We start from the raw sequence: 21,222 nt of genomic DNA on the forward strand, positions 1-21,222 counted from the left end.
CTTGTTATCCTACGCCACAAATCCGTGCAACGCACATGCCTCCCCGCCTGTTATTGTCGCAAAAACCCTGTGGGGTACGATTAGGCTGAGAGAGTGTGGCTGACCTAGTCATTTATAAAGCAATCCAAATGATAGGAAGCCAGGGCAATTTTTTTCCAAACTTGGTTCAGGAGTGGGGCTACTGTCAGCTGTGTCAGCTTACACCACCCTTGACTTACACCAAACCTACTGAGCTAAACTAAGTTTGGAGTGGGGTAAGTCACCCCCCAGAATCCTCCTTTTATGGGACTTACCCGGGATTTGGATGAGCCCTGAGCCCAGGATGTAAACAAAAGCACATAGTCAGCCAAATATAAATGTTCGGGAAACCATTTTTAATGTGATTGGTTTGTGTAATTTTCTGGTTTTGTGCAAATCTGAAGGAGCAAAATTAAGAAATGTCTTTAGGCTACACTTCGTTCAGGAGCGTGCCAGAAATAGTTACAAGAATGTACAAGAATGTACATAAAAGGAAATGAAAGCATGAGTGAGGGAAGTAGTGGTCATGCAAAGGGGAAGAGCAGAAAGTGGTGATTCACCTATCCAAAAGCACTGCAACAAATAGTCTGTGACCCCGAGTGAAGCAGTTTGAGGGCAAATGTCCCCCAGTTCATTAGACTATCCCTGTATGGCTAAACCCACATTTACAAGGGGAGAGCATCAGGGTTGGTATTGTTGGAAGGTAGTGTCACGTAGATTGTGCAAATTAAATAGGAATGTTAACAGCTGCAGACACACAGTAAACTTCATTGTAGACAAGCCCTGCACTATACAAAGTGAAATAATGAAAGTGTGTACAACCAAGGTGCTATTGTTAGCCATTTTATAATCTGAGGTGATAAGCACCATTGCAGTGCAAGTGTTTTATATGCTACACATGGAAAACTGGGCCACCTCAAAATGAAATCAACTCCTTGTTGTGAAAAGACTATGTTAAACCACATCAGTTACAGCACTGGGTAAACTTGGAAAATAGTCAAACACACACTTCGAGTCAGCCAAGTTTGTTCTGATGCTCCAGCACACCACCAGATTATGTATCCATAAAAAAATGATCCATAGGCGTCAAGGCAACCTCTGCCCAAAGCATATAATAAAACCCTCCCAGAGGGCACAATCCCCATGTCCTGTTTTTCATTAAATATTCTTAAGAGAAATGGTTCTAATACCAATTCAGTGCAAAGACCACAAGATTATCATGGATTTATATTTGACGGTATCAAATTTGAAAAACATGTTTTTTGTTATAGGAGTTGGATTTTGCTCTTCTGACCAAGCTATGCCTGTGGCAGACGAATAATAAAGCACCAAAGTTGGTGCTTTGATATGATTTGTTAGATGTGTTTTGGAATTTTTGGTAACTACTGGATCAAATCAGGCTTGCGGATCAGGAGATGTTTGCTACTAAGCAGGCCTTTGATATGGTTCATCTAGCCCAGTATTCTGCATATGGCACTGCCTCTCCAAAGTCACCAAAGGAGCTCTTTCCCAATTCAGCTAACCTGAGCACAGGAGCTGAACCGTGTATGCTGTCACTAAGCTATGGCTTTTCCCTTCTTAAAACCACACAGAAACATTGCTTCATTTGACTAGGTCTTATCTCTAATGCACAGTTCTGTTAACTATACAAATATTTTTATTTGTAGAACTCACTAACAAGGTCCAAAACAGGTTGGCCACTAAACTACACTTTTGCTTCCTGCATTTCCCTCCCATTTATCCCCCCAAAGCAGGTGCCCTCCAAAGGTGAAAGGACTGCAATCCCCATCATCCCTGACTATTGGGAGTAGTGGTCTAAAAAAGGCTGCTATAATATAACCTGTTGTCTGGGAGAAGCACAGGAACAAGCAGCATATGTTTGAACAGGTTCCACAGATTTTTATAATGTCTTTACTGTATTCCCATTTCTGTTCTGTAACATTTTATGACACCTTGCAAGCCACTCTATAGAGATTTTGCTAAAAATGATCAGTAGTGCATACATTTCCTAAATCAGATAAATCAAACACAATTAAACCAGGTAAATCCATAGATTAAAGAGAAGATTTCTAGATAAACTTGTTTATATGACTCAGAACCAGCCCCTGATACTTTACAAACGAAGCACTACTCAGAGTAGCACAAAATGCATACAAAAAGAGATTACAAGTGGGTACCTCAGATGTAGATTTCCCTGAGGTAGTGTCAACCCTTCACCTAGACAGTACCATTTCAAATGGCAGGTGGGGGTTCACATGACAGCATACTCTTCCATACCCCCCCCCAAACAAAACCTGCATAGAGAAAGCTAGACATGAGGGGGGAGTATTGTTGCCCACCCCTTGAAATGCTATTTCTCTGTACTTAGTGATTTGTTATTGTTATGAAGGAAGGTTCAAACATGGGAGCCTCCACATATAGACTGAAATACAGCAGCCCAGGGACCAGTTTGCTACACTCTGTGAAGTAGACTTGAGGGCAAAAATAGAATTACAGTACTGGGGTCCATTCATATTCCTTTAACCACATAGCTTAATACTTCATTCATCTTTAAAGGGAGGGGTGGGGTCTACTTTTTGCAATGAAAGTTGTACATAGGTGAGATGAGATAAACTTGTCTGCTTCCCAGCTGGCCTAGTTGCAATATGTTGCTTCAGAAACTTTTCTCCACAACTCAGCTCACTTTTGGTGGTGGAGCCAGACTGCGAGAAAAGTGTATGAAGTCAGTCTGTTTTGGACCACAGTCACAAATAGCTCATGAACCGCATGAACCCAAACTGCCACAACTCACTGGTATATTTAATTGTACATAGCCATAGCCAATATAATTAGCAGGTATTTTCATATCAGTTGCTGTGTCTCAGGCGCTAGCGTGGATAGCTTCTTACTACAGAATTATTATCGTCAAATGCTAAAAAATTGAAAACTTGTAATATTTCAGTTCTGAGCTTAAAACTAAGAACTTTAGTAAACTTGGAGAAAACGAATGAATTACAGTTCCTTTTCACTTGCCATCTGGTTTCTGAGCTTCCAGCCCAAATTGCTATCATGTTTCCCAGTCTTATCTTTGAAACCATAAGGGTTTAAAAGAGAAAAAAGAAAGCTGAGATTCACAAGCTTCTGTAACAGCCACTGTAGCTCATTTAGTGTAGTTTATGCCAATTTTTACTTGCTGTTTTAATGACGTGGAACAATTGAAGGGTTTTGAGGGAGCACTGCTTGCTCTTTTAAAGATTCACCCCTTAATGCTGTACAAGTAGGGCTGAAAATTCTCTGAGCCTGTCTATAGCTCAGAGGCAGAATTTCCAGTTGTTGGAGGCAACTTAGCTTTCCACCTTCTACCCTAACTACAGGTGCAGAATCAACTATGCAGAATATACACATTTGCTTAATCTGTATAATTCATGCAAATTGAGTCAACTAGTCTTATTGGTAACCATGATTCAGGTTTTTATCTTTTTTTTAGCACTGAATATGCTCAGACTTGTTTCTGTTCATTCAGACCAATGGTCTGCCATAGGAATGGGCAGGAAGGGGGTCCCAATCCCTTGGTGACCCACAAGCCAATGTGACAGAGGCCATCTTGTGTCTGCTGTTTGCAGCAGTACTTGCAAACATAGAAGCCAACTCCTAGGAGACGAGGGGGCTTTTGCCCCTCAGTAAAATGTCTGAGGGGTGGTGTGCATGTACCGCATCATGTGATTGATTATGCAAGGTGGGGCTTACCTTGGCCCCCTCAACATCTTATTCACATTGACACCCCTGCTTGCGAATGTAGGACTTGATTTATCTTGCTTTGAATCAAGCTAGGCACTTCTTAAGCAAACATGCATATTCTTGATCCCTCTATGAGGATAAGTGATACCCGGCTTTGTAAAAGCACACTGTTGGGCTAGGAGTATTCAAGCAAGATAGAAAGAAAAGCATACCATGCAAACTGAAGCAAGTCCATCCCTGATCTACTAGGTCCAATATTGTTAATGAGCTTCAAATCCAGGGCTTCAGAGAATGAGGCTGGGGCCCATCCCAGCTCTGCTGCTTGAGCTTTCCAAAATGGAAATGCCCTAATTCAATCTTCACACCTCATACATAAAAATACACCAATGTGGACATATTTCCATGACTCTCAAAGCAATTTCAGGGGCAAGGTCCACACTAGGTTTTCAATATTTATTGAATGAATAATGCTTCAGGACACAGAGATTACTGGGGGGACGGGACATGTTTTCCCCCTCCTTTCCCTTTCCCTCTCCCTCTCTTTTTAATTTAAAATTGACTACTCAGAATAGCTTTCATTCCCTTTGCTCTCAATGTAGCCAGTTTGTAAGTTGTATTTTTAAAAGGTCATTACATATGTAAGCTCTGGTCCTGATATGCAAGCTCTTGTGTCTTTCAACGGGCTCATGCATCCTGTCTGCCTTAGAAAGAACAGTCATCGTTGTTTCACCCTGTTAGAAGCATTCTGGTTATTATTATTACTTTCATATGATTTATGGCTGAAAACACAAAAGATGGTGCAAAGATCCGGTGCCAGATTCCCAGATGGCATATAACATGAGCCAAACTGTGAAAAATGTGTAAGTATTGGTATATCTATTTCATCAAAGTGTTGGCGCAAGGGGCGGGTGGAGGGAAGGAGCAATAGGGTTTCAAAGACTAAGCAGGAAACCAGCCAGATAATTTTTTACAGTCTTGCAATTCTGAAGCAGCGGCAGCAGTCAAGGGTGCAGCCGTGCCATTGAAAACGTAACCCAGGGTCAAAAGTAATGACAGGCATTATCAAAATTAGGGCAGGCAGATTGGAGCTTAAATCACACAGCCAGGAGTCGTTTAGTGGAGCCTGAATGTGAGGTCCCTCTGTACTTTGGGGGCAGAGTTTTCTTCTGTTGCTGAAATCATGTCTAACTGAAATGTCGTCAGTGCAAACTTTAACGGCTCTCCTGATAATGTCTGCCACAAAGAGAAAAAATGACTGCAACATCACGATAGATAGATATAGTTAAGAAGTTACTCTTTAAAAAAAAAATTCCTAAAGGAACAAAATCAAAACAAGTATGCAATCAGTTGAACTAGTTTGGACTGATTAGAAAGAAAGAAACAATCACAAAGGACCCGTTTATGATCTAGATATCTAGGCTATCGCAAAGGAACGCTAGCTAATATATTTTGCAAGATTTGAAGCTCATGTTTCTAAGCATGCCAAAGCGCGCTGATCCATCACTAAAATGAGCAACAGCTGCAAATCTAAGCCTGGCAGAGCTGTAAACAACAACAGCGGAGTGTTTTTTGTTTTTGTTTTTGTTTTTACCTTCTTGTGATTCTTGTAAACATTTCTGTGGGCAAATCCCTTTCCACAAAGCTTGCATTTATAGGGTTTATCTTCACTGTGTATTATTTTGTGTGCAGTCACTTGATCAAGTCGTTTGAAGGACTTATTGCAAACCTCGCAGGTGTAGGGGCGTTTTTCTGCAGAAAATGAGTGGGGGGACATTTAATCTCCTGTTTATATAGGGGTAGAAGATGAAAGGCAGAGACAGCCATCTCGTTGGAGAGATTTCTGCAATGAAGTCAACCCAATTAAGATTAAACCAATTAGAAAGACATCTAATGCCCTTTATGTTACACAGTTAAGTCGCTTCGTAAAAGATGAGCCATGGCGCATCTCGAGAAATTGGCACGTTCTTTGCAACAATCATGGCTAAAACTAAACTCTGATTAATTAGCTTAAATCAAAAGAGAATGACTTCAAAGAGGCAAAGCCTGTTGCCAGACTACAAATGTGAACGAGGGCATGACAGTTTAAATGTTTTAAAACTTAATTAACAATATACATAGCAGATTCGTTTTTAAAACAACCAGAGTTGGTGTGTATATTCTTTTGTGTTTCAGTTGCTATATGAAGCCTAGCACTACATGTAGAATATTCTAATCCAGAATCTCAAAACTCAGCTAAATGCCCCTGAGATACAGTCCTTTTTGTTTGCTTGTTTAAACAAATGCACTTCAAGCATGCAATGAAATGGAGATAGCAGCTAAACATCAACCCTTTTAGCAATGTTGAAACCCTGTTTTAAAGCATTTAGGAAGGGAACAAAAATTCAGGTTTTGATTGCACCTTTTTCCAATTATTGAGTGAAAGATGTGGAAATGCCAGAGCTTAATGAACAGAAATAAGTGGCAGAGTCCAATCAGACAAAACAGTGTTTCTTGCAAATTCTACATGACTTCTCCTCTGCCAGTTCCATCATAGATAAGGGGGTGCCTGCTCAGGCTATTGCCTAAAGGTGTATATGGTCTGCTTTAGAAACAATGGAAGCATCTTGTTGATACCTAGAGACCAATAGATAATTTAAATACCTTCCCATTTATTTCAGCCCAAGGAAACGTCCTGGAAAAAAAGCCATTTCCTCAAGCCATCTCTGCATCGCTTACATTATTTCTACCATACAATGAGCCTACTAACTTTTTTTAAAAAAATCAAGTTTCAAATATTATGATGCAAGTGTGTCCAAGAAGAAGAAGAAAGATATGTGGAAGCAGGAGCCTATATAATAAACTTGGGGTTTTCTAAAAGGAAACGCTCAACCTATTAATTGTAAAGTATTAAGATTATATGCGTTGGCTGAAACTCTCAAACCAATTAAACCAGTCCTTTGAGCTAAATCATTTTTAGGCTGCCAAAACTCCAAACACACTTACAATGGAAGCAAGTGTAACAAGCAAGTGTTCAGAGCTGCAGTATATGCCATATTCATGTGATCAGCCATCTAAAATCAGGGATGAATAAACTGAACCGCTCCAGATGTTGGGGCCACAAATCCCGTTATTCCTGACTTGAAGGGCAGTGGAATCCAACAACATCTGGAGCGCCACAGACTTCCCTCCACTTCAATTGACAAAACTAGGTTATGGAACCAACTACCAAAGAGTCTCATTCTTAGGTCTTACCTGTTTGTTAATGCAAAGCCCAATACAACAACAAAAATCTATAAAATAGCAATTCAAGGTATTATGTGAAGCTTGATTTAATAAAAAAAAAAAAGGTTTTTACCTGAGTGAGTAATCATATGGCGTTTTAGCTGGTTAGCTGAAATAAATTTCTTGTCACATTCCTGACACTCAAAGATCTCATGAACCTGCAATATGAGTATTTAATGATAATTAAGTATGTGTCTTACACAAGATCACACATCTTAAGCTAATAAAAGAACATCTCAAATAGACTGTAATTATTCCTTAGCTCGGAGTTATGCTAATGCTCATGGATGTACTTCCTTCCTTAACTCCTTTGCTTAACAACCACATTTCCAAAATTAAAAAGTTCATTCCAGTGAACAAAAATTACCTCACAGTCCACAATCCATAACCCACTCTTAAAAAAATTAAAAATCAACATTTCCAGGACTCCTGTAGAATATGTGTTCACCCCCCCAAAAAAAATAATTCTCTCAGAATAGGCAATTTTTATACATAACAATTTTTCTTCTAGCATAAAGCCTGAAAATACAGAGAACATTTCAATAATGTGCACTGACTTCTAAGAAGAATATAATTATAGTCTAATGTACTCATAAACACTAGTCATACTTACCAGAGAGTAAGCCCTATTGAATACAGTGGCAGTCATTTCTTAGTAAACTTGCATAAGAATTGCACTGGAAATCATTCTCTTGGCTACTACCATATTTTCCAAAGTAGCAATGATTTTAAAATTGTAAATATAACTCTATATTACCGTTCTTTGAGTACCAAGCTTCTGGGCAAAGATGTCTGGAGGAGAAAAAACACTAATTGTCCGAATTGCTTGAGCCTAACCAAGGTCTGTGTAGCCTGAAATGAACATATTTCTTCATTTTTAAAAAGTGACAGTTTCAGAAATCTTCATTTGTCTTATTAAAAAGGACAAAAAATAATTTGCTAAACTTTCCAAAGGTGAACTTGACATAGATTAACTTTGCATGATAACCACAGTATGGATTTAGCACCTTAGTTCCAATAATTTCAATGGGGGTACTATGAGTATGACTAAATTCAAAACTAGATGATATATCTGACCTATTTCTCTACATTTGCTTTTCTTCTCTGCTTTCCAAGAAACCTGTAATTCCAAATGTTGCTGCAAACATAATTTTTATGTGGTTTTGATATTTCTATGAAAAGCCTTTTTCCATTTAATTATTTGTTCCAGATAGACCTTTGTGGAACTTGCAACACCATCAAATGCCCAATGTTTAATATAATCAAGAGTCTGCTCCAAATTCCCACCTCCGTGTTACGACTGGGGTCAGAAGGAAAGTTACAGCACCATAAATTTTACATCGTGTCATAATCTGGGTACAGCATCATGCCTCGATAGAGGATTCTTTTAAGTTTCTCAAAAATGTAGGCCTGTACATTATGAGAATGAGCTACAGCAAAATCCAGATGTGTATTGTCCCCCTCCTCCTCTGGGTGCAGCTACAGTGATTAATTCAGATATTTTTGCTTCCATTTTAGATTAACCACTACTTGTTGTAATATCCAAACCCAAACTGTGGTTAATCTTAACTATGTTGGCCAGAGTTAGGATTTGGACATAATAGGAAACTGAGGGTTATCTAAAGTGGGTGTGGAAATTTTTAATCTCCTCAAAGAGGAAAATAGAACACAAAACATTAATTATGTTTAAATATTTTGCTGTTTGCTGACCTGGGCTCTGTTGGGAGGAATAATGGGGTACAAATTTAACCAGGGAACTGCAAAAGGTCCCCAGAGCATCAGGGTTCAGGACCTCTTTCCTATGTGCTGTTTTATTGTTGAGGTAAGAATCCCCCTTGCTCTTTAGGCAAAGGAGGCAGAAACATTAAAAGCTGCTGCCATCACAGCTGGTTTGTCCTTTAATCTACTGATTTGGTGAGTAGAAATGTGTCCTTTGCCCTTCAAAAAACCCCAAACCAATAAAACCTTATGTGTGCAGCAGCAACATGAAAATCAACCAAAGAACAGTTGGAAGAAAATCAAGAGAAAAGAATAATTACAGAACAAGTAACGCTCTCTGAAATACTTGCATAGCAATGTTTAGGGATACCCCTCAGATTGGGTAATTCCTGACAGACTTTGACTTACAGTCCATAAATCTGCCTGATTGTTTTTCCTTAGAACTCAACTAATACTATAAGCTCCTAAAGAGATTCACTAATCCAAGCAATGTGATCTGACCTTTCAAACTTTTAAGACAATTCGAAATAGCTGGCTAGTTCTAGGCTTTATGCAGGAATTAACTTCACAAATATATGTCTGTGAAAGAGGTTTCTCATTCTGTATCACTACCCTCCAAAAACTGTTCCTGGGTTTGGATCAGTTTTTTGCCTTTGAAGGTAGCTATTAAACAAACTGCTTAGAAATAATATTAAAAATGTGAAGGACAGGTAAATTAGTATACAGGTAAACTAGAGTCTTCGCTGGAAACAAAAGAATCCTCATAGGTCTGAATTTTAAGGGATGTTTTCATTTGGCATTTTGTTTTCAAGTGACAGGAGCCCATTAATACAATGGTAGGGCACAGGCTTGGTACAACCTGAACTAAATTAAAACCTAAACTAATTAAAAGGATCCTGGTCAGCAGGGCTGGCACAACTGTGCCTGAGACTTTGAAGACTTCTGTTGCTAGTCTAAGTAGATCATATTGCAGGGCTGGGGAACCTTTGGAGCTCCAGATATTGTTGGACTCTCAATTCCCATCAGTCCCAGCAAATACCAGGGATAATGTGCGTTGTATTCCAACAACATTTTGAGGGTCAAAGGTTACCCAAGACTGTAGCATTGGCTAGATCAGACTACAACTCCCATCATCTCCAGCCAGTTTTGCCAATGGTTATGCATAATGTGAGTTGTAATCTAGCATCAGGGATCCAAGGTTGAAAAAGACTGGGCTAGATGATCCAATGATAAGGCCGATCCTTGTTTCATGCCTAAGATCATTAAATTTTATAATGACTTGGTGGAGTATTGACCCTTGTTTGCCACTATGTCATACTTGATCTTCAGCCAGTTAGAACAACAGGCCTAAAGGCCTATCCAGACTGCTACACCTTTCACAGGTACATCTGAATTAGCATGAACCAAATGTGGTTAAGCTGTAAAGGATACCACTACCCCAAAGAACAAGCTAGTTGTGAAAGGCAGCTGCCACAAAATGAAGTGGACTTCCCGTGTGCTGATGCAGACCTGTATTTAGGTGAACTTGTTCAGACATACAGTCTGTATTTGGCATGATTCTCCCAGCAACAAATGCCTACAGTGGTGGAACCCTATGTGGCCATCGATGCAGCTGGTTCACTACATAATCTCAATGCCATGGCTTTAAGTAGAACTTAATTGTACAGCTCAAAGGGATGATTTTCCAGTTCATGGCTTTTTGTACAGCTTTCTGGGATATTTGTAAAATAAAGAGGGAAACACAACCACCTTCCTTCTTATAAGACCAGATCTTAAACCAGGTTTTACGAGCAATGAGCTCCTACCCCCGATGTGATACTCAGCTAGACACAAAGTAGAAAATCTTCAAACATTCCTTTCTGAAGACTGTCTTCAGCTAAAAGGTCAGAAGAAGATTAATGCAAACAATATATTTTTAAAGAGTTTTTAAAAGAAAATCTACAGAAGATTTTCATCTCCCTTTCCAATATCGTACTGTAATAAATGCAGCCTAAATAATAGAATCTGTCTTACCAGCTGTGCCTTATTTGCCATGTAAACCCTCAAAACTCTCACTAAATCTATTTTTATGTAAATATAAGATACCCAAAATCTCCCCTGGCCCCCCAAAAAACCCTTTATATGGTACTAGCATACAGTGGCTTGGAGTAAGCATGGAGGCAACATTGCTGAGTTGCAGAGAGACTGGTTATTTATACTGCTGCTGGGATTCTTATAGGTCCTATGACTTGGTGTTGCTGAAAAACAAGATATAAAGTCTGGCAATCAATAACACTGGCAAAGAATAAGGGCAGGCAGCAGTAGAAACCTGACAAAAACCCAAGTAACTGAAGTGAAATTCAGGCAGGTTTATTAACACAGTTAAAGGGTGCTTATTAATGCAATTAAATTGCCCTATGAATTTTCAGCAAATGTCTTTGTGTCTTCAGTGTCCCAAAGTTGCAACAACTGCAAGTTCTTCTACACATAAAAGGATGCCCCCAAAATGTGATTTAGTTTAGATCAACTAAAAACAGTTTAGGTGCACTTTTCCAATAGAAAATATTTATACAGTATAAGTGCAGAATTTGGTATTAGACAAAAAAGTTGAGAACGTCACTTTTCATTTTAAAAATCTGTTTCTAACAATTAAGAGTACCTGACTGGCTTGCAAATGTGTGGCTGATAACTAGAAAAATCCGAAAATGCCAGAGGTATTTTGAACAAGATTTGCAGGATCAGGGCTATTGTGTCCCCTCAGTCTGTCACAAGCAGAAGCAAAGTGCATTTTGCATACCAAGTAAACAGATACCTATTTGCAGAGATACCTTTTTGCTTCGTTTCCATAGATTGTGAAGGTTAGAGCAGTAAGCTTTTCTTTTCTTTTAAATCCTGATTATTTTTGTTGCACGCTACTTGCTGCTTTGACTCTTAGCATTTAGCCTTTAGCTGTACAAACAATATGCAGTGGGCTTCTGTTAAAAGAAATTAATTCCTTATGTGGATTTGCCAGTTATCCAATTATTCTTTTAGGGTGTTATAAGTTTAATGGGTTCAGAATATATTCGGTGTTCTACATGGAATTTGACTGAAAAATTGAAACGTTACAGAAAGATAAAGTACTGATCACAGTAAACGAAAGAAAAGAAGAGAAACAAAAGATCATTTTCTTTTCATTTACTGTGTGGTTATGAAAATAAAAATCTCAGGATCTAAGCAGACTACTGTCTTTGTGAACATGAGAAAAACGATAGTCTGAATTTCAGCAGCTCTCTAGCGACCCTACTCTATGGCCTTCTACCTCGGCAGAGTCACAACCTGCTGGGGGTCAGCCTTCATTTTACTGACCTTTCGATGCTCTTGAAGATTTGTTGCTGAAGAACACCTCTTATTGCACACTGAGCACATCAGCCTCTTCCTAGAGTTTCCTAAGCCAGAAACAAAAATACCACCAACAGCTTTAATAAAGAAGTACAAAGGAAGAGGCCAAATGTTTTCACTGCCTTTGCCATTTTTCACAGGCCATTTGATGGACACAATAATTTTACACTTTTACCCCACCTCAAATGTATTATGTTACAGGGCAGCTCTGTGGGTGCCCTACAGAAGTTTTTGCCTGTGGAATGTAGCTCCAAGAAAGTTTTGGCTGCTTAAAAAATAAATAAATAAATAAAGCAATCCAATTATATTATATCACCTAATATAATCAACGAGAACATATCCATTTATTAGCCTCCAGTTCAGAATGCAACAAGAGTTTAGTTATCAATTACTGATTATTTTCTAAAAGTGCTGTGTTTACAATAAGCAATTATGAGGAATAAATCCATAGTTTAGCTTTCACCAATCTTGTGCCCTCCAAATGTTTTAGACTACAACTCCCAAACATCTGAAGGGAACCAGGTTAGTGAAGGCAGCCATAGTCCATAGTTTACAATGATTTTGTCCCATAGGCTTAAATGAGTCTCAGTGAATTCAGGCAATGCTGTGGAAGAGTTGAAACAGTGTCCAGAGTCAGTAATAGACTGGATGAGGGCCAATAAACTGAAAACCATTTCAGACTTCAGACAGTGGTACTGTGGTTCTTGCAGGCATCTCCACAGAAGATGAATAAAAATGTACTGTGCTTTCTCTACCCCTGCTCCCAGTAATGTTTATTTTAAAGTTATGTTTTTATTGTGACTTTTTTTGTATTGGATCATATTTGTGATCTTTGCTGTCTACGGTATTTCATTGTTTCTTCAGCTTGCAAACTGCCTTGTTTATAGTAATATGGAAAGGTGGTACACAAATTAAGAGTGAAATGAAATGGAAAATGTTTCCTTGCCAACTTCTCCCCAGAAACTCCCTCAGCTCTCAGCATCGTACCTTTGCCACCAGAGGTGGCAGAAGACATACCAGCTTGACCTAAGTTCAGTCAAGAAAAAGAGGGTGACCTCTTTAATCAAAGTTACATCCTGGAACAGATGTGTCCTGCAGGGGTATTTCAGCTTTCAACAAGTTTCAGACCAGCACTGGAGCAACACTCTGGATTATCCGCTTCATTTATGGTAGGCAGCCATATCACATATATTTTTTGTCACACTCACACCATTTAAATAAGTGTTATACCACTTGAAACAGTCATGGCTTCCCATAGAATCCTGGGAATTGTAGTTAGTTAGGGATGCTGAGAGTGTTAGGAGACCCCTATTTCCTTCTGAAAGCTATAACAACAACAACAACAACAACAACAACAACAACAACAACAACAACAACAAATAATAATAATAATAATAATAATAATAATAATAATAATAATAATAATAATAATTTATTATTTCTACTCTGCCCATCTGGCTGGGTTTCCCCAGCCACTCTGGGTGGCTTTCAACAGAACATTAATAACAAAATAAAACTTCGAACATTAAAAATGTTCAGATGTCTTCTAAAAGTCAGATAGTTGTTTATTTCCTTGACATCTTATGGGAGGGCATTCCACAGGGCTGGTGTCGCTACCGAGAAGGCCCTATGCAATTACCAGAGTTCCCTGGGATGAGGGACTAACTATTAAGCCACTCTGAGAACTGTATGTCTGTCAGGGAGATAGGTGTCTCTTAACAACTCTCAGCACCCTTGATGAACTGCTCTTTGGCTTTTTTGGGAGAAGCCATGAGTGTTTAAAGTGGTATGATACCCCTTTAAACATGTAGAGCAGATGGGGCCTCAGTCTTGCCTCCAGCTCCAACAGTGCTACTGTCCCAGGTTCTGGTGTTAAACTACCATTTGTGTCACTATTGTATTTTCTCCCTGCCAAGTTCTACAAGCCAAGTAAGGGCTAGTGGCTTCTTTTGGAGGTTCAGACATGCGCAGAAAACAAGGTTTCCAATTCCATCAGTTTCTTGAAGTTTACACGTATCTCTTAGATTTTCCTGTCATAAAGAAATTGAAAGCACACCAAAACCTCTTCTGATTTGAATCTGTAATACATGTTTTCCTCTGCCCTTTAACATAATTAACTAATACCAAGAAAAGTTTCCACTCATCCCAATTATGCTTCAGGCTAATCTGTGAGCCACTGCCAACATTACATGTCTGTTCTATGTCTTAAAAGCAGAACGGTGGCCATCTTTACAATGCTGGAAAAGTCAAATGTGCAAGTTTCCTTATGAAACTTTTTTAAAAACTCCCTCAAAAATCCACAGTAAGAAGAAAACCAATTAATTGTTTGTGTTACCCTTAGCACAACTTGAGCTAAGATCCAGTAGGAGGAGTGCTAAGACTTGATTAGTCTTCAAGGGTCGTTTAGAAATAATAATAGAAACAACTGTGAAAACATTGATCTAGAATTTTTGAACAATAATGCCCTTCCCTCGTACATGCATATAATACCCAGGCTTCCAACACCCTTTCCAGTACAGAAGGAAAGACAGCCTGTGGTTTATTTTAGCTAGTCTTATTGGTGTCCAATACCAGTGGAAGATGATTTTGAGGGACGCTTCCTCTAGGCATGCAGATACAGTATTTAAAGGGTGACTTTGCCAGACGGTGTCCCACCTGTGAGCCTATTATCTTTTCTCTTAACTCTGCCTGCCACATCTGCTTTAAACTTCCACAATTTCCCATACTATGGTCGAATATTACACTACAGATTAGGGAGGCTGCCCCTTTCAAGTCAGAGTTTGATTTAAAGCATGGAGACTCAAATGTAGTGAAGGATCATTAGCCCTCCCCTGGGCACTCCAGGTAGCATGCAAAAGTGTAACCTTGTAATGCTCTGAACCGTGTCTGTCCAACAGTTTCAAAACGGAAGCACATAAGGATATCCAGTTTCACCTAGTCCAGCACTCTGTCTTCAACAATAACTAACCTGTTGTTCTTAGGAAGCCCACAATGATTGTCAGAGGGGTTTGGGGTGGGAAGTGAATGGTCATCTGTGAACTTGGCCAGTCAGTGTCTCACAGGCTACAGGCTCACCTGGCAGCAGTGGCTGGATCTGTGAAAACCGCTCATCATGTTAAAATTCCCGCACCCAGTCACTGCCACTCAGGTAAGCTCAGCACACAGCCAGGGGAATAGCACGAAGAACCAAACTGGCATGGACGTCAGTTCTGGCCATCCTGCGATGATGAAGCTACCCAAGAACATGAGAAGAGCCCTGCTAGATCAGGCCAAAGGTCCATCTTTGGCCAACATCCTGTTCCCACAGTGGCCAATCAGATGCCCATGGAAAGCTCACAGACAGGATCTCAATGCAACAGTGCACTCCCCAATTGTAAACCCCAGCATACTGCCACTGGGAAGTGTATTCTGGCCTGACACCAGCCCAGATGATAGTGATAAAACATGTGCTTGTGTTTCTTTCTACAAACTGGTACTCAAGTGTCCTGCTTCTGAAGAAGAAGAAGAGAAGAGTTTGGATTTGATATCCCACTTTATCACTACCCGAAGGAGTCTCAAAGCGGATAACATTCTCTTTTCCCTTCCTCCCCCACAACAAACACTCTGTGAGGTGAGTGGGGCTGAGAGACTTCAAAGAAGTGTGACTAGCCCAAGGTCACCCAGCAGCTGCATGTGGAGGAGTGGAGACGCAAACCCGGTTCCCCAGATTGCAAGTCCATTGCTCTTAACCACTACACCACACTGGCTCTCAACATGGAGCTGAACATGGAGCTCTCATTCTCTTCCTCTGAACACTTTGGTTTTCCCAGTTAATAGCCACAGATAGGCCGACATTTTCTTGAATCCAGATTCAGCTCAGGAAATTTGAACACTGGGAAGTGATTCCTTAAACACTGGTGATTTCAACATTTTATGCTTACCAGTGTGCACATTTTCCTTGTGTTTTTTCAGAGCATCCTTGCTCTTGAACCTCTTCCCGCAGCTGTCAGCCTTGCATACGAACCTGGCATCACCTCGGCATGCTTCTTTGTGTTGCTCGTAGCTGATGTTGGAGAGTTGGGAGAGTGGGGAAAAAATAATACATCAAGAAATAAGATACTTCCCCCCTCTCCAAAAAGAATCAGCCTCTCAGCAGGCATTTTGAGTGCGCTTAACACATGCTGCGCAGAAGACTTCTGGGGTCACTTCATGCATAACCTACTGCAGGTAGGCATGAAAGCATTTCTCGTCTTGCACAGTTAGGGTTCAGAAAACAACTAAGGAACTTGAAAAGCAAGCAAGCATGCAAAAGGGAGGTCAGCAGCAGGATGAGAGCAGTCCAGTAATTCTGACATGGAACCTCAATTCTGAGCTGAAGGATGTGTTGCAAACAGAACACTGAAAACTTCTTGAACGATCTCCCGGGTTGACATTCTCTGTGCACTGGAGAACACTGTCAGGAAAGACAAAAGAAAATAAACGAATTTGCTTAAATTGTGTGGGCGTTTGATGCCATCCACATTTATGCTATGTTTGTTTGTTTTCCAAAATAAAACAGAAGTCAAACATTCCAAGGTCAATTAGATTTCAGGGATTGACTGGCTTCCCACACATCCTGGGATATTTGTTCAAGGGGTAAATGTGTGTGTGTATACATACATACATACATACATACATACACAGTGGTACCTCGGTTTACGAACTTAATCCGTTCCTGAAGTCCGTTCTTAAACTGAATCCATTCTTAAACTGAGGCACACTTTCCCTAATGAGGTCTCCCGCTGCCGGTGCCCTTCCAACATTCAGTTTTCATTGGTAGACCAAGGTAAAGTTCGCAAACCAGAACACTACTTCTGGTTTTGCAGAGTTAAAAACTGAACTGTTCATAAACAGGACTGTTCTTAAACCGAGGTACCACTATATATGAATTATTGAAGGAAATTAAGAATATTACGACGAGCCACTTAATTTGTGGTTTAGTCATCTTAATGCAACAATGTATGCTATTTAAATTGAGTACAGTGGTACCCCAGGTTACAGACGCTTCAGGTTACAGACCTGCTAACCCAGAAATAGTACCTTGGATTAAGAACTTTGCTTCAGGATGAGAACAGAAATCGTGTAGTGGTGGCAGCAGCGGCAGCGGGAGGCCCTATTAGCTAAAGTGGTACCTCAGGTTACGAACAGTTTCAGGTTAAGAACGGACCTCCAGAACGAATAAAGTTCTTAACCCGAAGTACCACTGTAATCTTATTTACAAAGTTTATAGCTAAATTATATATATACTTTTTGTTGATGTTTTTAATATACTAGGTGTCTTGAAGGGGAGACCACGATCACAACACAAATCAACAATCAAGTTTTAGGATCAGCAAAATCTAATTAGGACTACAACTCCCATCAGCCCAGTCAAAAAAGAAATGTGGTTTTTTTGGGTGGTTTCCATATTTTCAAGGCTGCAGAATGCAATAGTATTTTTCTGTGGTATTCTGACCAAACAAAATGCCCCTGAAGAAGGAAAACTATTTCTGAAACATGTTGGGATTAACAGCTACAACATAAACCTTTGAAAACCCTTCATTCTTTTCCCCTTCCACAAACGTTAACACATCCAGAACAACTGATTCACAATGGATCTCTAAGGATCCACTGCATTCCAGTGATCTACTTACATATACATTGTTTATAATACACACCACTATATAGAAAACTTCTAAAATTCCTGCCTTGTTGGGAAACCATGCCCATTTTATTTAAACGGTTGCTTTTTACAAAGATTGTGTCTCAGAATGCAAATCAATGGGGGAGAAAATGTTCCATTTCTGCTGGAAAGAGGAACTGTGTGTTGTACGCCCTGTATAATTTCCAGAGGTCTGCTGCTGCTCCAATGTACAATATTTACTTAAGAAATTTTCCTCTGCACTTCAAACACATTCCCAGGGTTGCTTTTTCAAAAACAAAATACACAATTAAAATATGGAATATTTTCACATGCTGAATCCCCTGAAGAGAAACAAAATGTGTCTCTCTATTGAGGTCAGACTTAATAACCTCTCACAAATTGTCTACCTATAGCTGCTTCATGTATACCTTTAAAACATAGTATCTTTTCTCATTTTAATATGTTACAAATAGGCTGCAAGTTTGATCTTCTGGTTATGTGATTTTATTTGCTATTAATTCAATTTTAAATGTTCTCTTCTGTTTTCATAGAATTGGAGGGACTGTGAAGGTCCTCTAGTCCAACCCCCTGCAATGCAGGAATACTTTGTTCAATGTGAAGAAGAAGAAGAAGAGAAGAGTTTGTATTTGATATCCCGCCTTTCACGTCCTTTAAGGAGTCTCAAAGCGGCTAACATTCTCCTTTCCCTTCCTTCCCCATAACAAACACTCTGTGAGGTGAGTGAGGCTGAGAGACTTCAAAGAAGTATGACTGGCCCAAGGTCACCCAGCAGCTGCATGTGGAGGAGCGGAGATGCGAACCCGGTTCACCAGATTACGAGTCTACCGCTCCTAACCACTGCACCACACTGGCTCCAGACTCAAACCCACCACCTTGATATTAAGAGTCTCATGCTCTACCAACTGAGCTATCAAGCTTTGGTCGTATGCGATTTCTATGTACAATAAATATTATGTGACATCATGGGGTTTGTTTGTTTTTTGCATTTTGGGGAGAAATAATTACAGCTGAAACTTATCTGAGGTGCCAATTCTTACGAGTCCTTATGAGTGTTCATAACTTATTTGGGCTTATTTGGGTTTATACAATTTAGCGCAATCAATGTGCTGTGCTTTCAGTGGAGTTGTCTTGATTCCATGCTGCATTCAAAGAGGTTGTGGAGCTAAGTCTACAGCACCCACAATATTAGAGAACATTGGAAGGAAAGGTGAAGGTGAACTAGTAGTGGAGTTTGTGGTGGGACACAGATGCTCTCCCAAAACTTGGGACTTAACCGTCCAGGAGTCCTTTACCTTTACCTTTACTGGCTTTGCTGTTCTTACTTGGACCAGGTCTTCAAGAGTCAAGGTGGTGGCAAGGTTGGGACTGTGTAGAGACACCGGCGGGGCCACCAGTCTCTAGTTGGTGACCCCAACTTTGCAGTCTCTCTGTCCCACCCCATCTGCCTCCAGGTTAGCAGCAGTGATGTCATTGTCAGGAAGATGGCTCCACCCAACCCAAACAGAACCCATACATTCATAGCTATGATGATGTTCCCCAAGCTTGTTGCATTATCCAAAATGAGGCGCAGGCAAACTCCGGCCCCCCAGATGTTTGGGACTACAGTTCCCATCATCCCTGACCCTGGTCCTGTTAGCTAGGGGTGATGGGAATTGTAGTCCCAAACATCTGGAGGGCCGGAGTTTGCCTATGCCTGTCCAAAATGTCCAGCGAAAACAGCCAACATGGGCTGTTGTACTTGGAAGGAATGCTTGGAGACTAACATGAAAGCCTACCCAGAAGAACACCTCTCCTCCAAAACTTCCGTTTCATAGACAACACAGGACAAACCCAGGTTGCTCACTGAGGGAACATTCAGCAGGAAGTCAAAGCCAATCCTGACTTCTCTGAGAAGTGTACCTGCTGCAGTGCATCTGTCTGCACACAACTTCTGTCATATTCCAGGTATAAGATGTTTTCAGTGTGCGTTCAAAAATGTACATTTTAAAGTAGTCTAAAAATGTTTGCTAACTTTGCAATACATCCATCCCTAAAAAAGAGAAATTCAAGTTAATGATCTGAGTGACATGGAATCATAGTTAATGATGTTATACACTTACTGCCTCTGCAGAGCTTGCTTAACTGGGAATTTCTTCCCACAATTCCTGCATTTGAATTCCTTTTCTTCACTGGGTTTTTGGTGCAATGTCTGAAGGTGTTCAGCTAGGATTTCCTGGCTGGCAAAACTGGATTCACAGTTAGGGCAGGCATGGTCCTCTTTGCAACTAAAAGAATCTGCACGCCAAAGAAGAAAAAAACAGAAAAATCATTTCCTGCGTATAACATGTTTGGAAGATTATATTCTAAGAAAATGCTCTAATGAAGGAGGATCCACAATATTTTCTAAGCTGTGGTGAGTTCATATTACTGCAAAAAGAAACATGATTAATTCAGCTGACATCTGAAAACAGCAAAGAAATTTAATTATGTTTGTTTATTTCTGTGCAACTTATTTTTCTGCATCACTTTGTCTTGGTGTAACCCTCTAGCATACATTGCTATAATAATTCTGCAGACAGCTGGAAAGAGAACTGGAGCTCTTTATATTATAAAGGGCTGTAAGTTTCTGTTTCCTAAGTGGCAACTCTTTTGAGAAGATTGCTATGTTGCTGAGGTGACTGAGATGAGGCAATGTTCCTTCCTGCCAACAGAAAGATCAACTTTCAAGGAAGAGGTTTAGTGGTGACACCACCTAAAAGAAAGAACTTGAGGGAGAGGGATGGTGCTCTGTTTTATTATATCATTTATGTAAATTCTATCACTTCTGTAAAGTCCTTATTTATGTACTGCTGTTTGATTTTTTGGAGTTTTATGTTATTTCATTAAACAAAGATAAGTCCTTTGCTATGAGTGCCTTCTAAGACGCTTAAGAAAGCACCTTAAATATATATTTTAAAACTGAAATAATCTTATAAAAGAGTCACATAGAGAGGTGTGGGTTTTTTCAGTAATGTTTAAGAATAGAATCCTGTTTCGTAGTTATTGAGGCAGAAAGGTATGAAGTCTGAAGTAGTCTTGATAGCTTGCAAAGGTTGCAATTTGTAAACTGCTCAGAAGACTGAAATTACCAAAATTCTCAACTATACAGAAAAGGTGCCCCTCATTTTCTTAAATTAAGAAATGACTGTGTGCTTTTAAACAGATGGACATCATTTCCATTGAGCTTAATTTCATCCATACCTTTCTCACTAGTTTGTTGCAATTCCTTATGGCTGCTGTTACCATTGTTGCTGATGATGCTGTCATCTTCTTCCTGGTTAGTAATTACTTCCTCCTCTTCTTCCTCTACTTCTTCCATGTCGCTGTCAAGGTAACCAATCAGAAGTTCTGTATCTGTTTCAATATCCTCAACAGCTAAGTAGAAAATATTTTCTCCTTCCTGTTGGGGAAAGCAAGAGATTGGACAGTCCCTTTAGGAAAGCATACAGCTAAATTAATTGTTAAAA

The 21,222-nt window shown here is 39.8% G+C and overlaps 2 protein-coding genes across 4 annotated transcripts in view; one reads left to right on the top strand and one right to left on the bottom strand.

Moving 5' to 3' along the window:
- Positions 1 to 21,222, top strand: part of LOC309377774 (dynein light chain roadblock-type 2) — a 384,929-nt gene that overhangs the window by 165,483 nt on the left and 198,224 nt on the right. The window lies entirely within an intron of this gene.
- The window catches only part of PRDM5 (PR/SET domain 5), an 85,848-nt gene that overhangs the window by 45,727 nt on the left and 18,899 nt on the right, over positions 1 to 21,222 (bottom strand). For 2 of the 3 annotated variants that reach the window (XM_081924998.1, XM_081924997.1), the window contains exons 4-10: positions 20,957 to 21,155; positions 19,837 to 20,011; positions 16,415 to 16,507; positions 15,996 to 16,117; positions 12,043 to 12,122; positions 7,070 to 7,154; positions 5,327 to 5,484 (exon numbers count right to left, since the gene is read on the bottom strand). In XM_081924998.1, coding sequence (XP_081781124.1) covers positions 5,327 to 5,484; positions 7,070 to 7,154; positions 12,043 to 12,122; positions 15,996 to 16,117; positions 16,415 to 16,507; positions 19,837 to 20,011; positions 20,957 to 21,155 — 912 coding nt within the window. The remainder of the gene's footprint in view (positions 1 to 5,326; positions 5,485 to 7,069; positions 7,155 to 12,042; positions 12,123 to 15,995; positions 16,118 to 16,414; positions 16,508 to 19,836; positions 20,012 to 20,956; positions 21,156 to 21,222) is intronic. The other variant, XM_081924999.1, reaches the window with a different exon arrangement.

The sequence above is a fragment of the Podarcis melisellensis genome (assembly GCF_964234715.1).
Source record: "Podarcis melisellensis genome assembly, chromosome: 9".
NCBI classification, from domain to species: Eukaryota; Metazoa; Chordata; class Lepidosauria; order Squamata; family Lacertidae; genus Podarcis; species Podarcis melisellensis.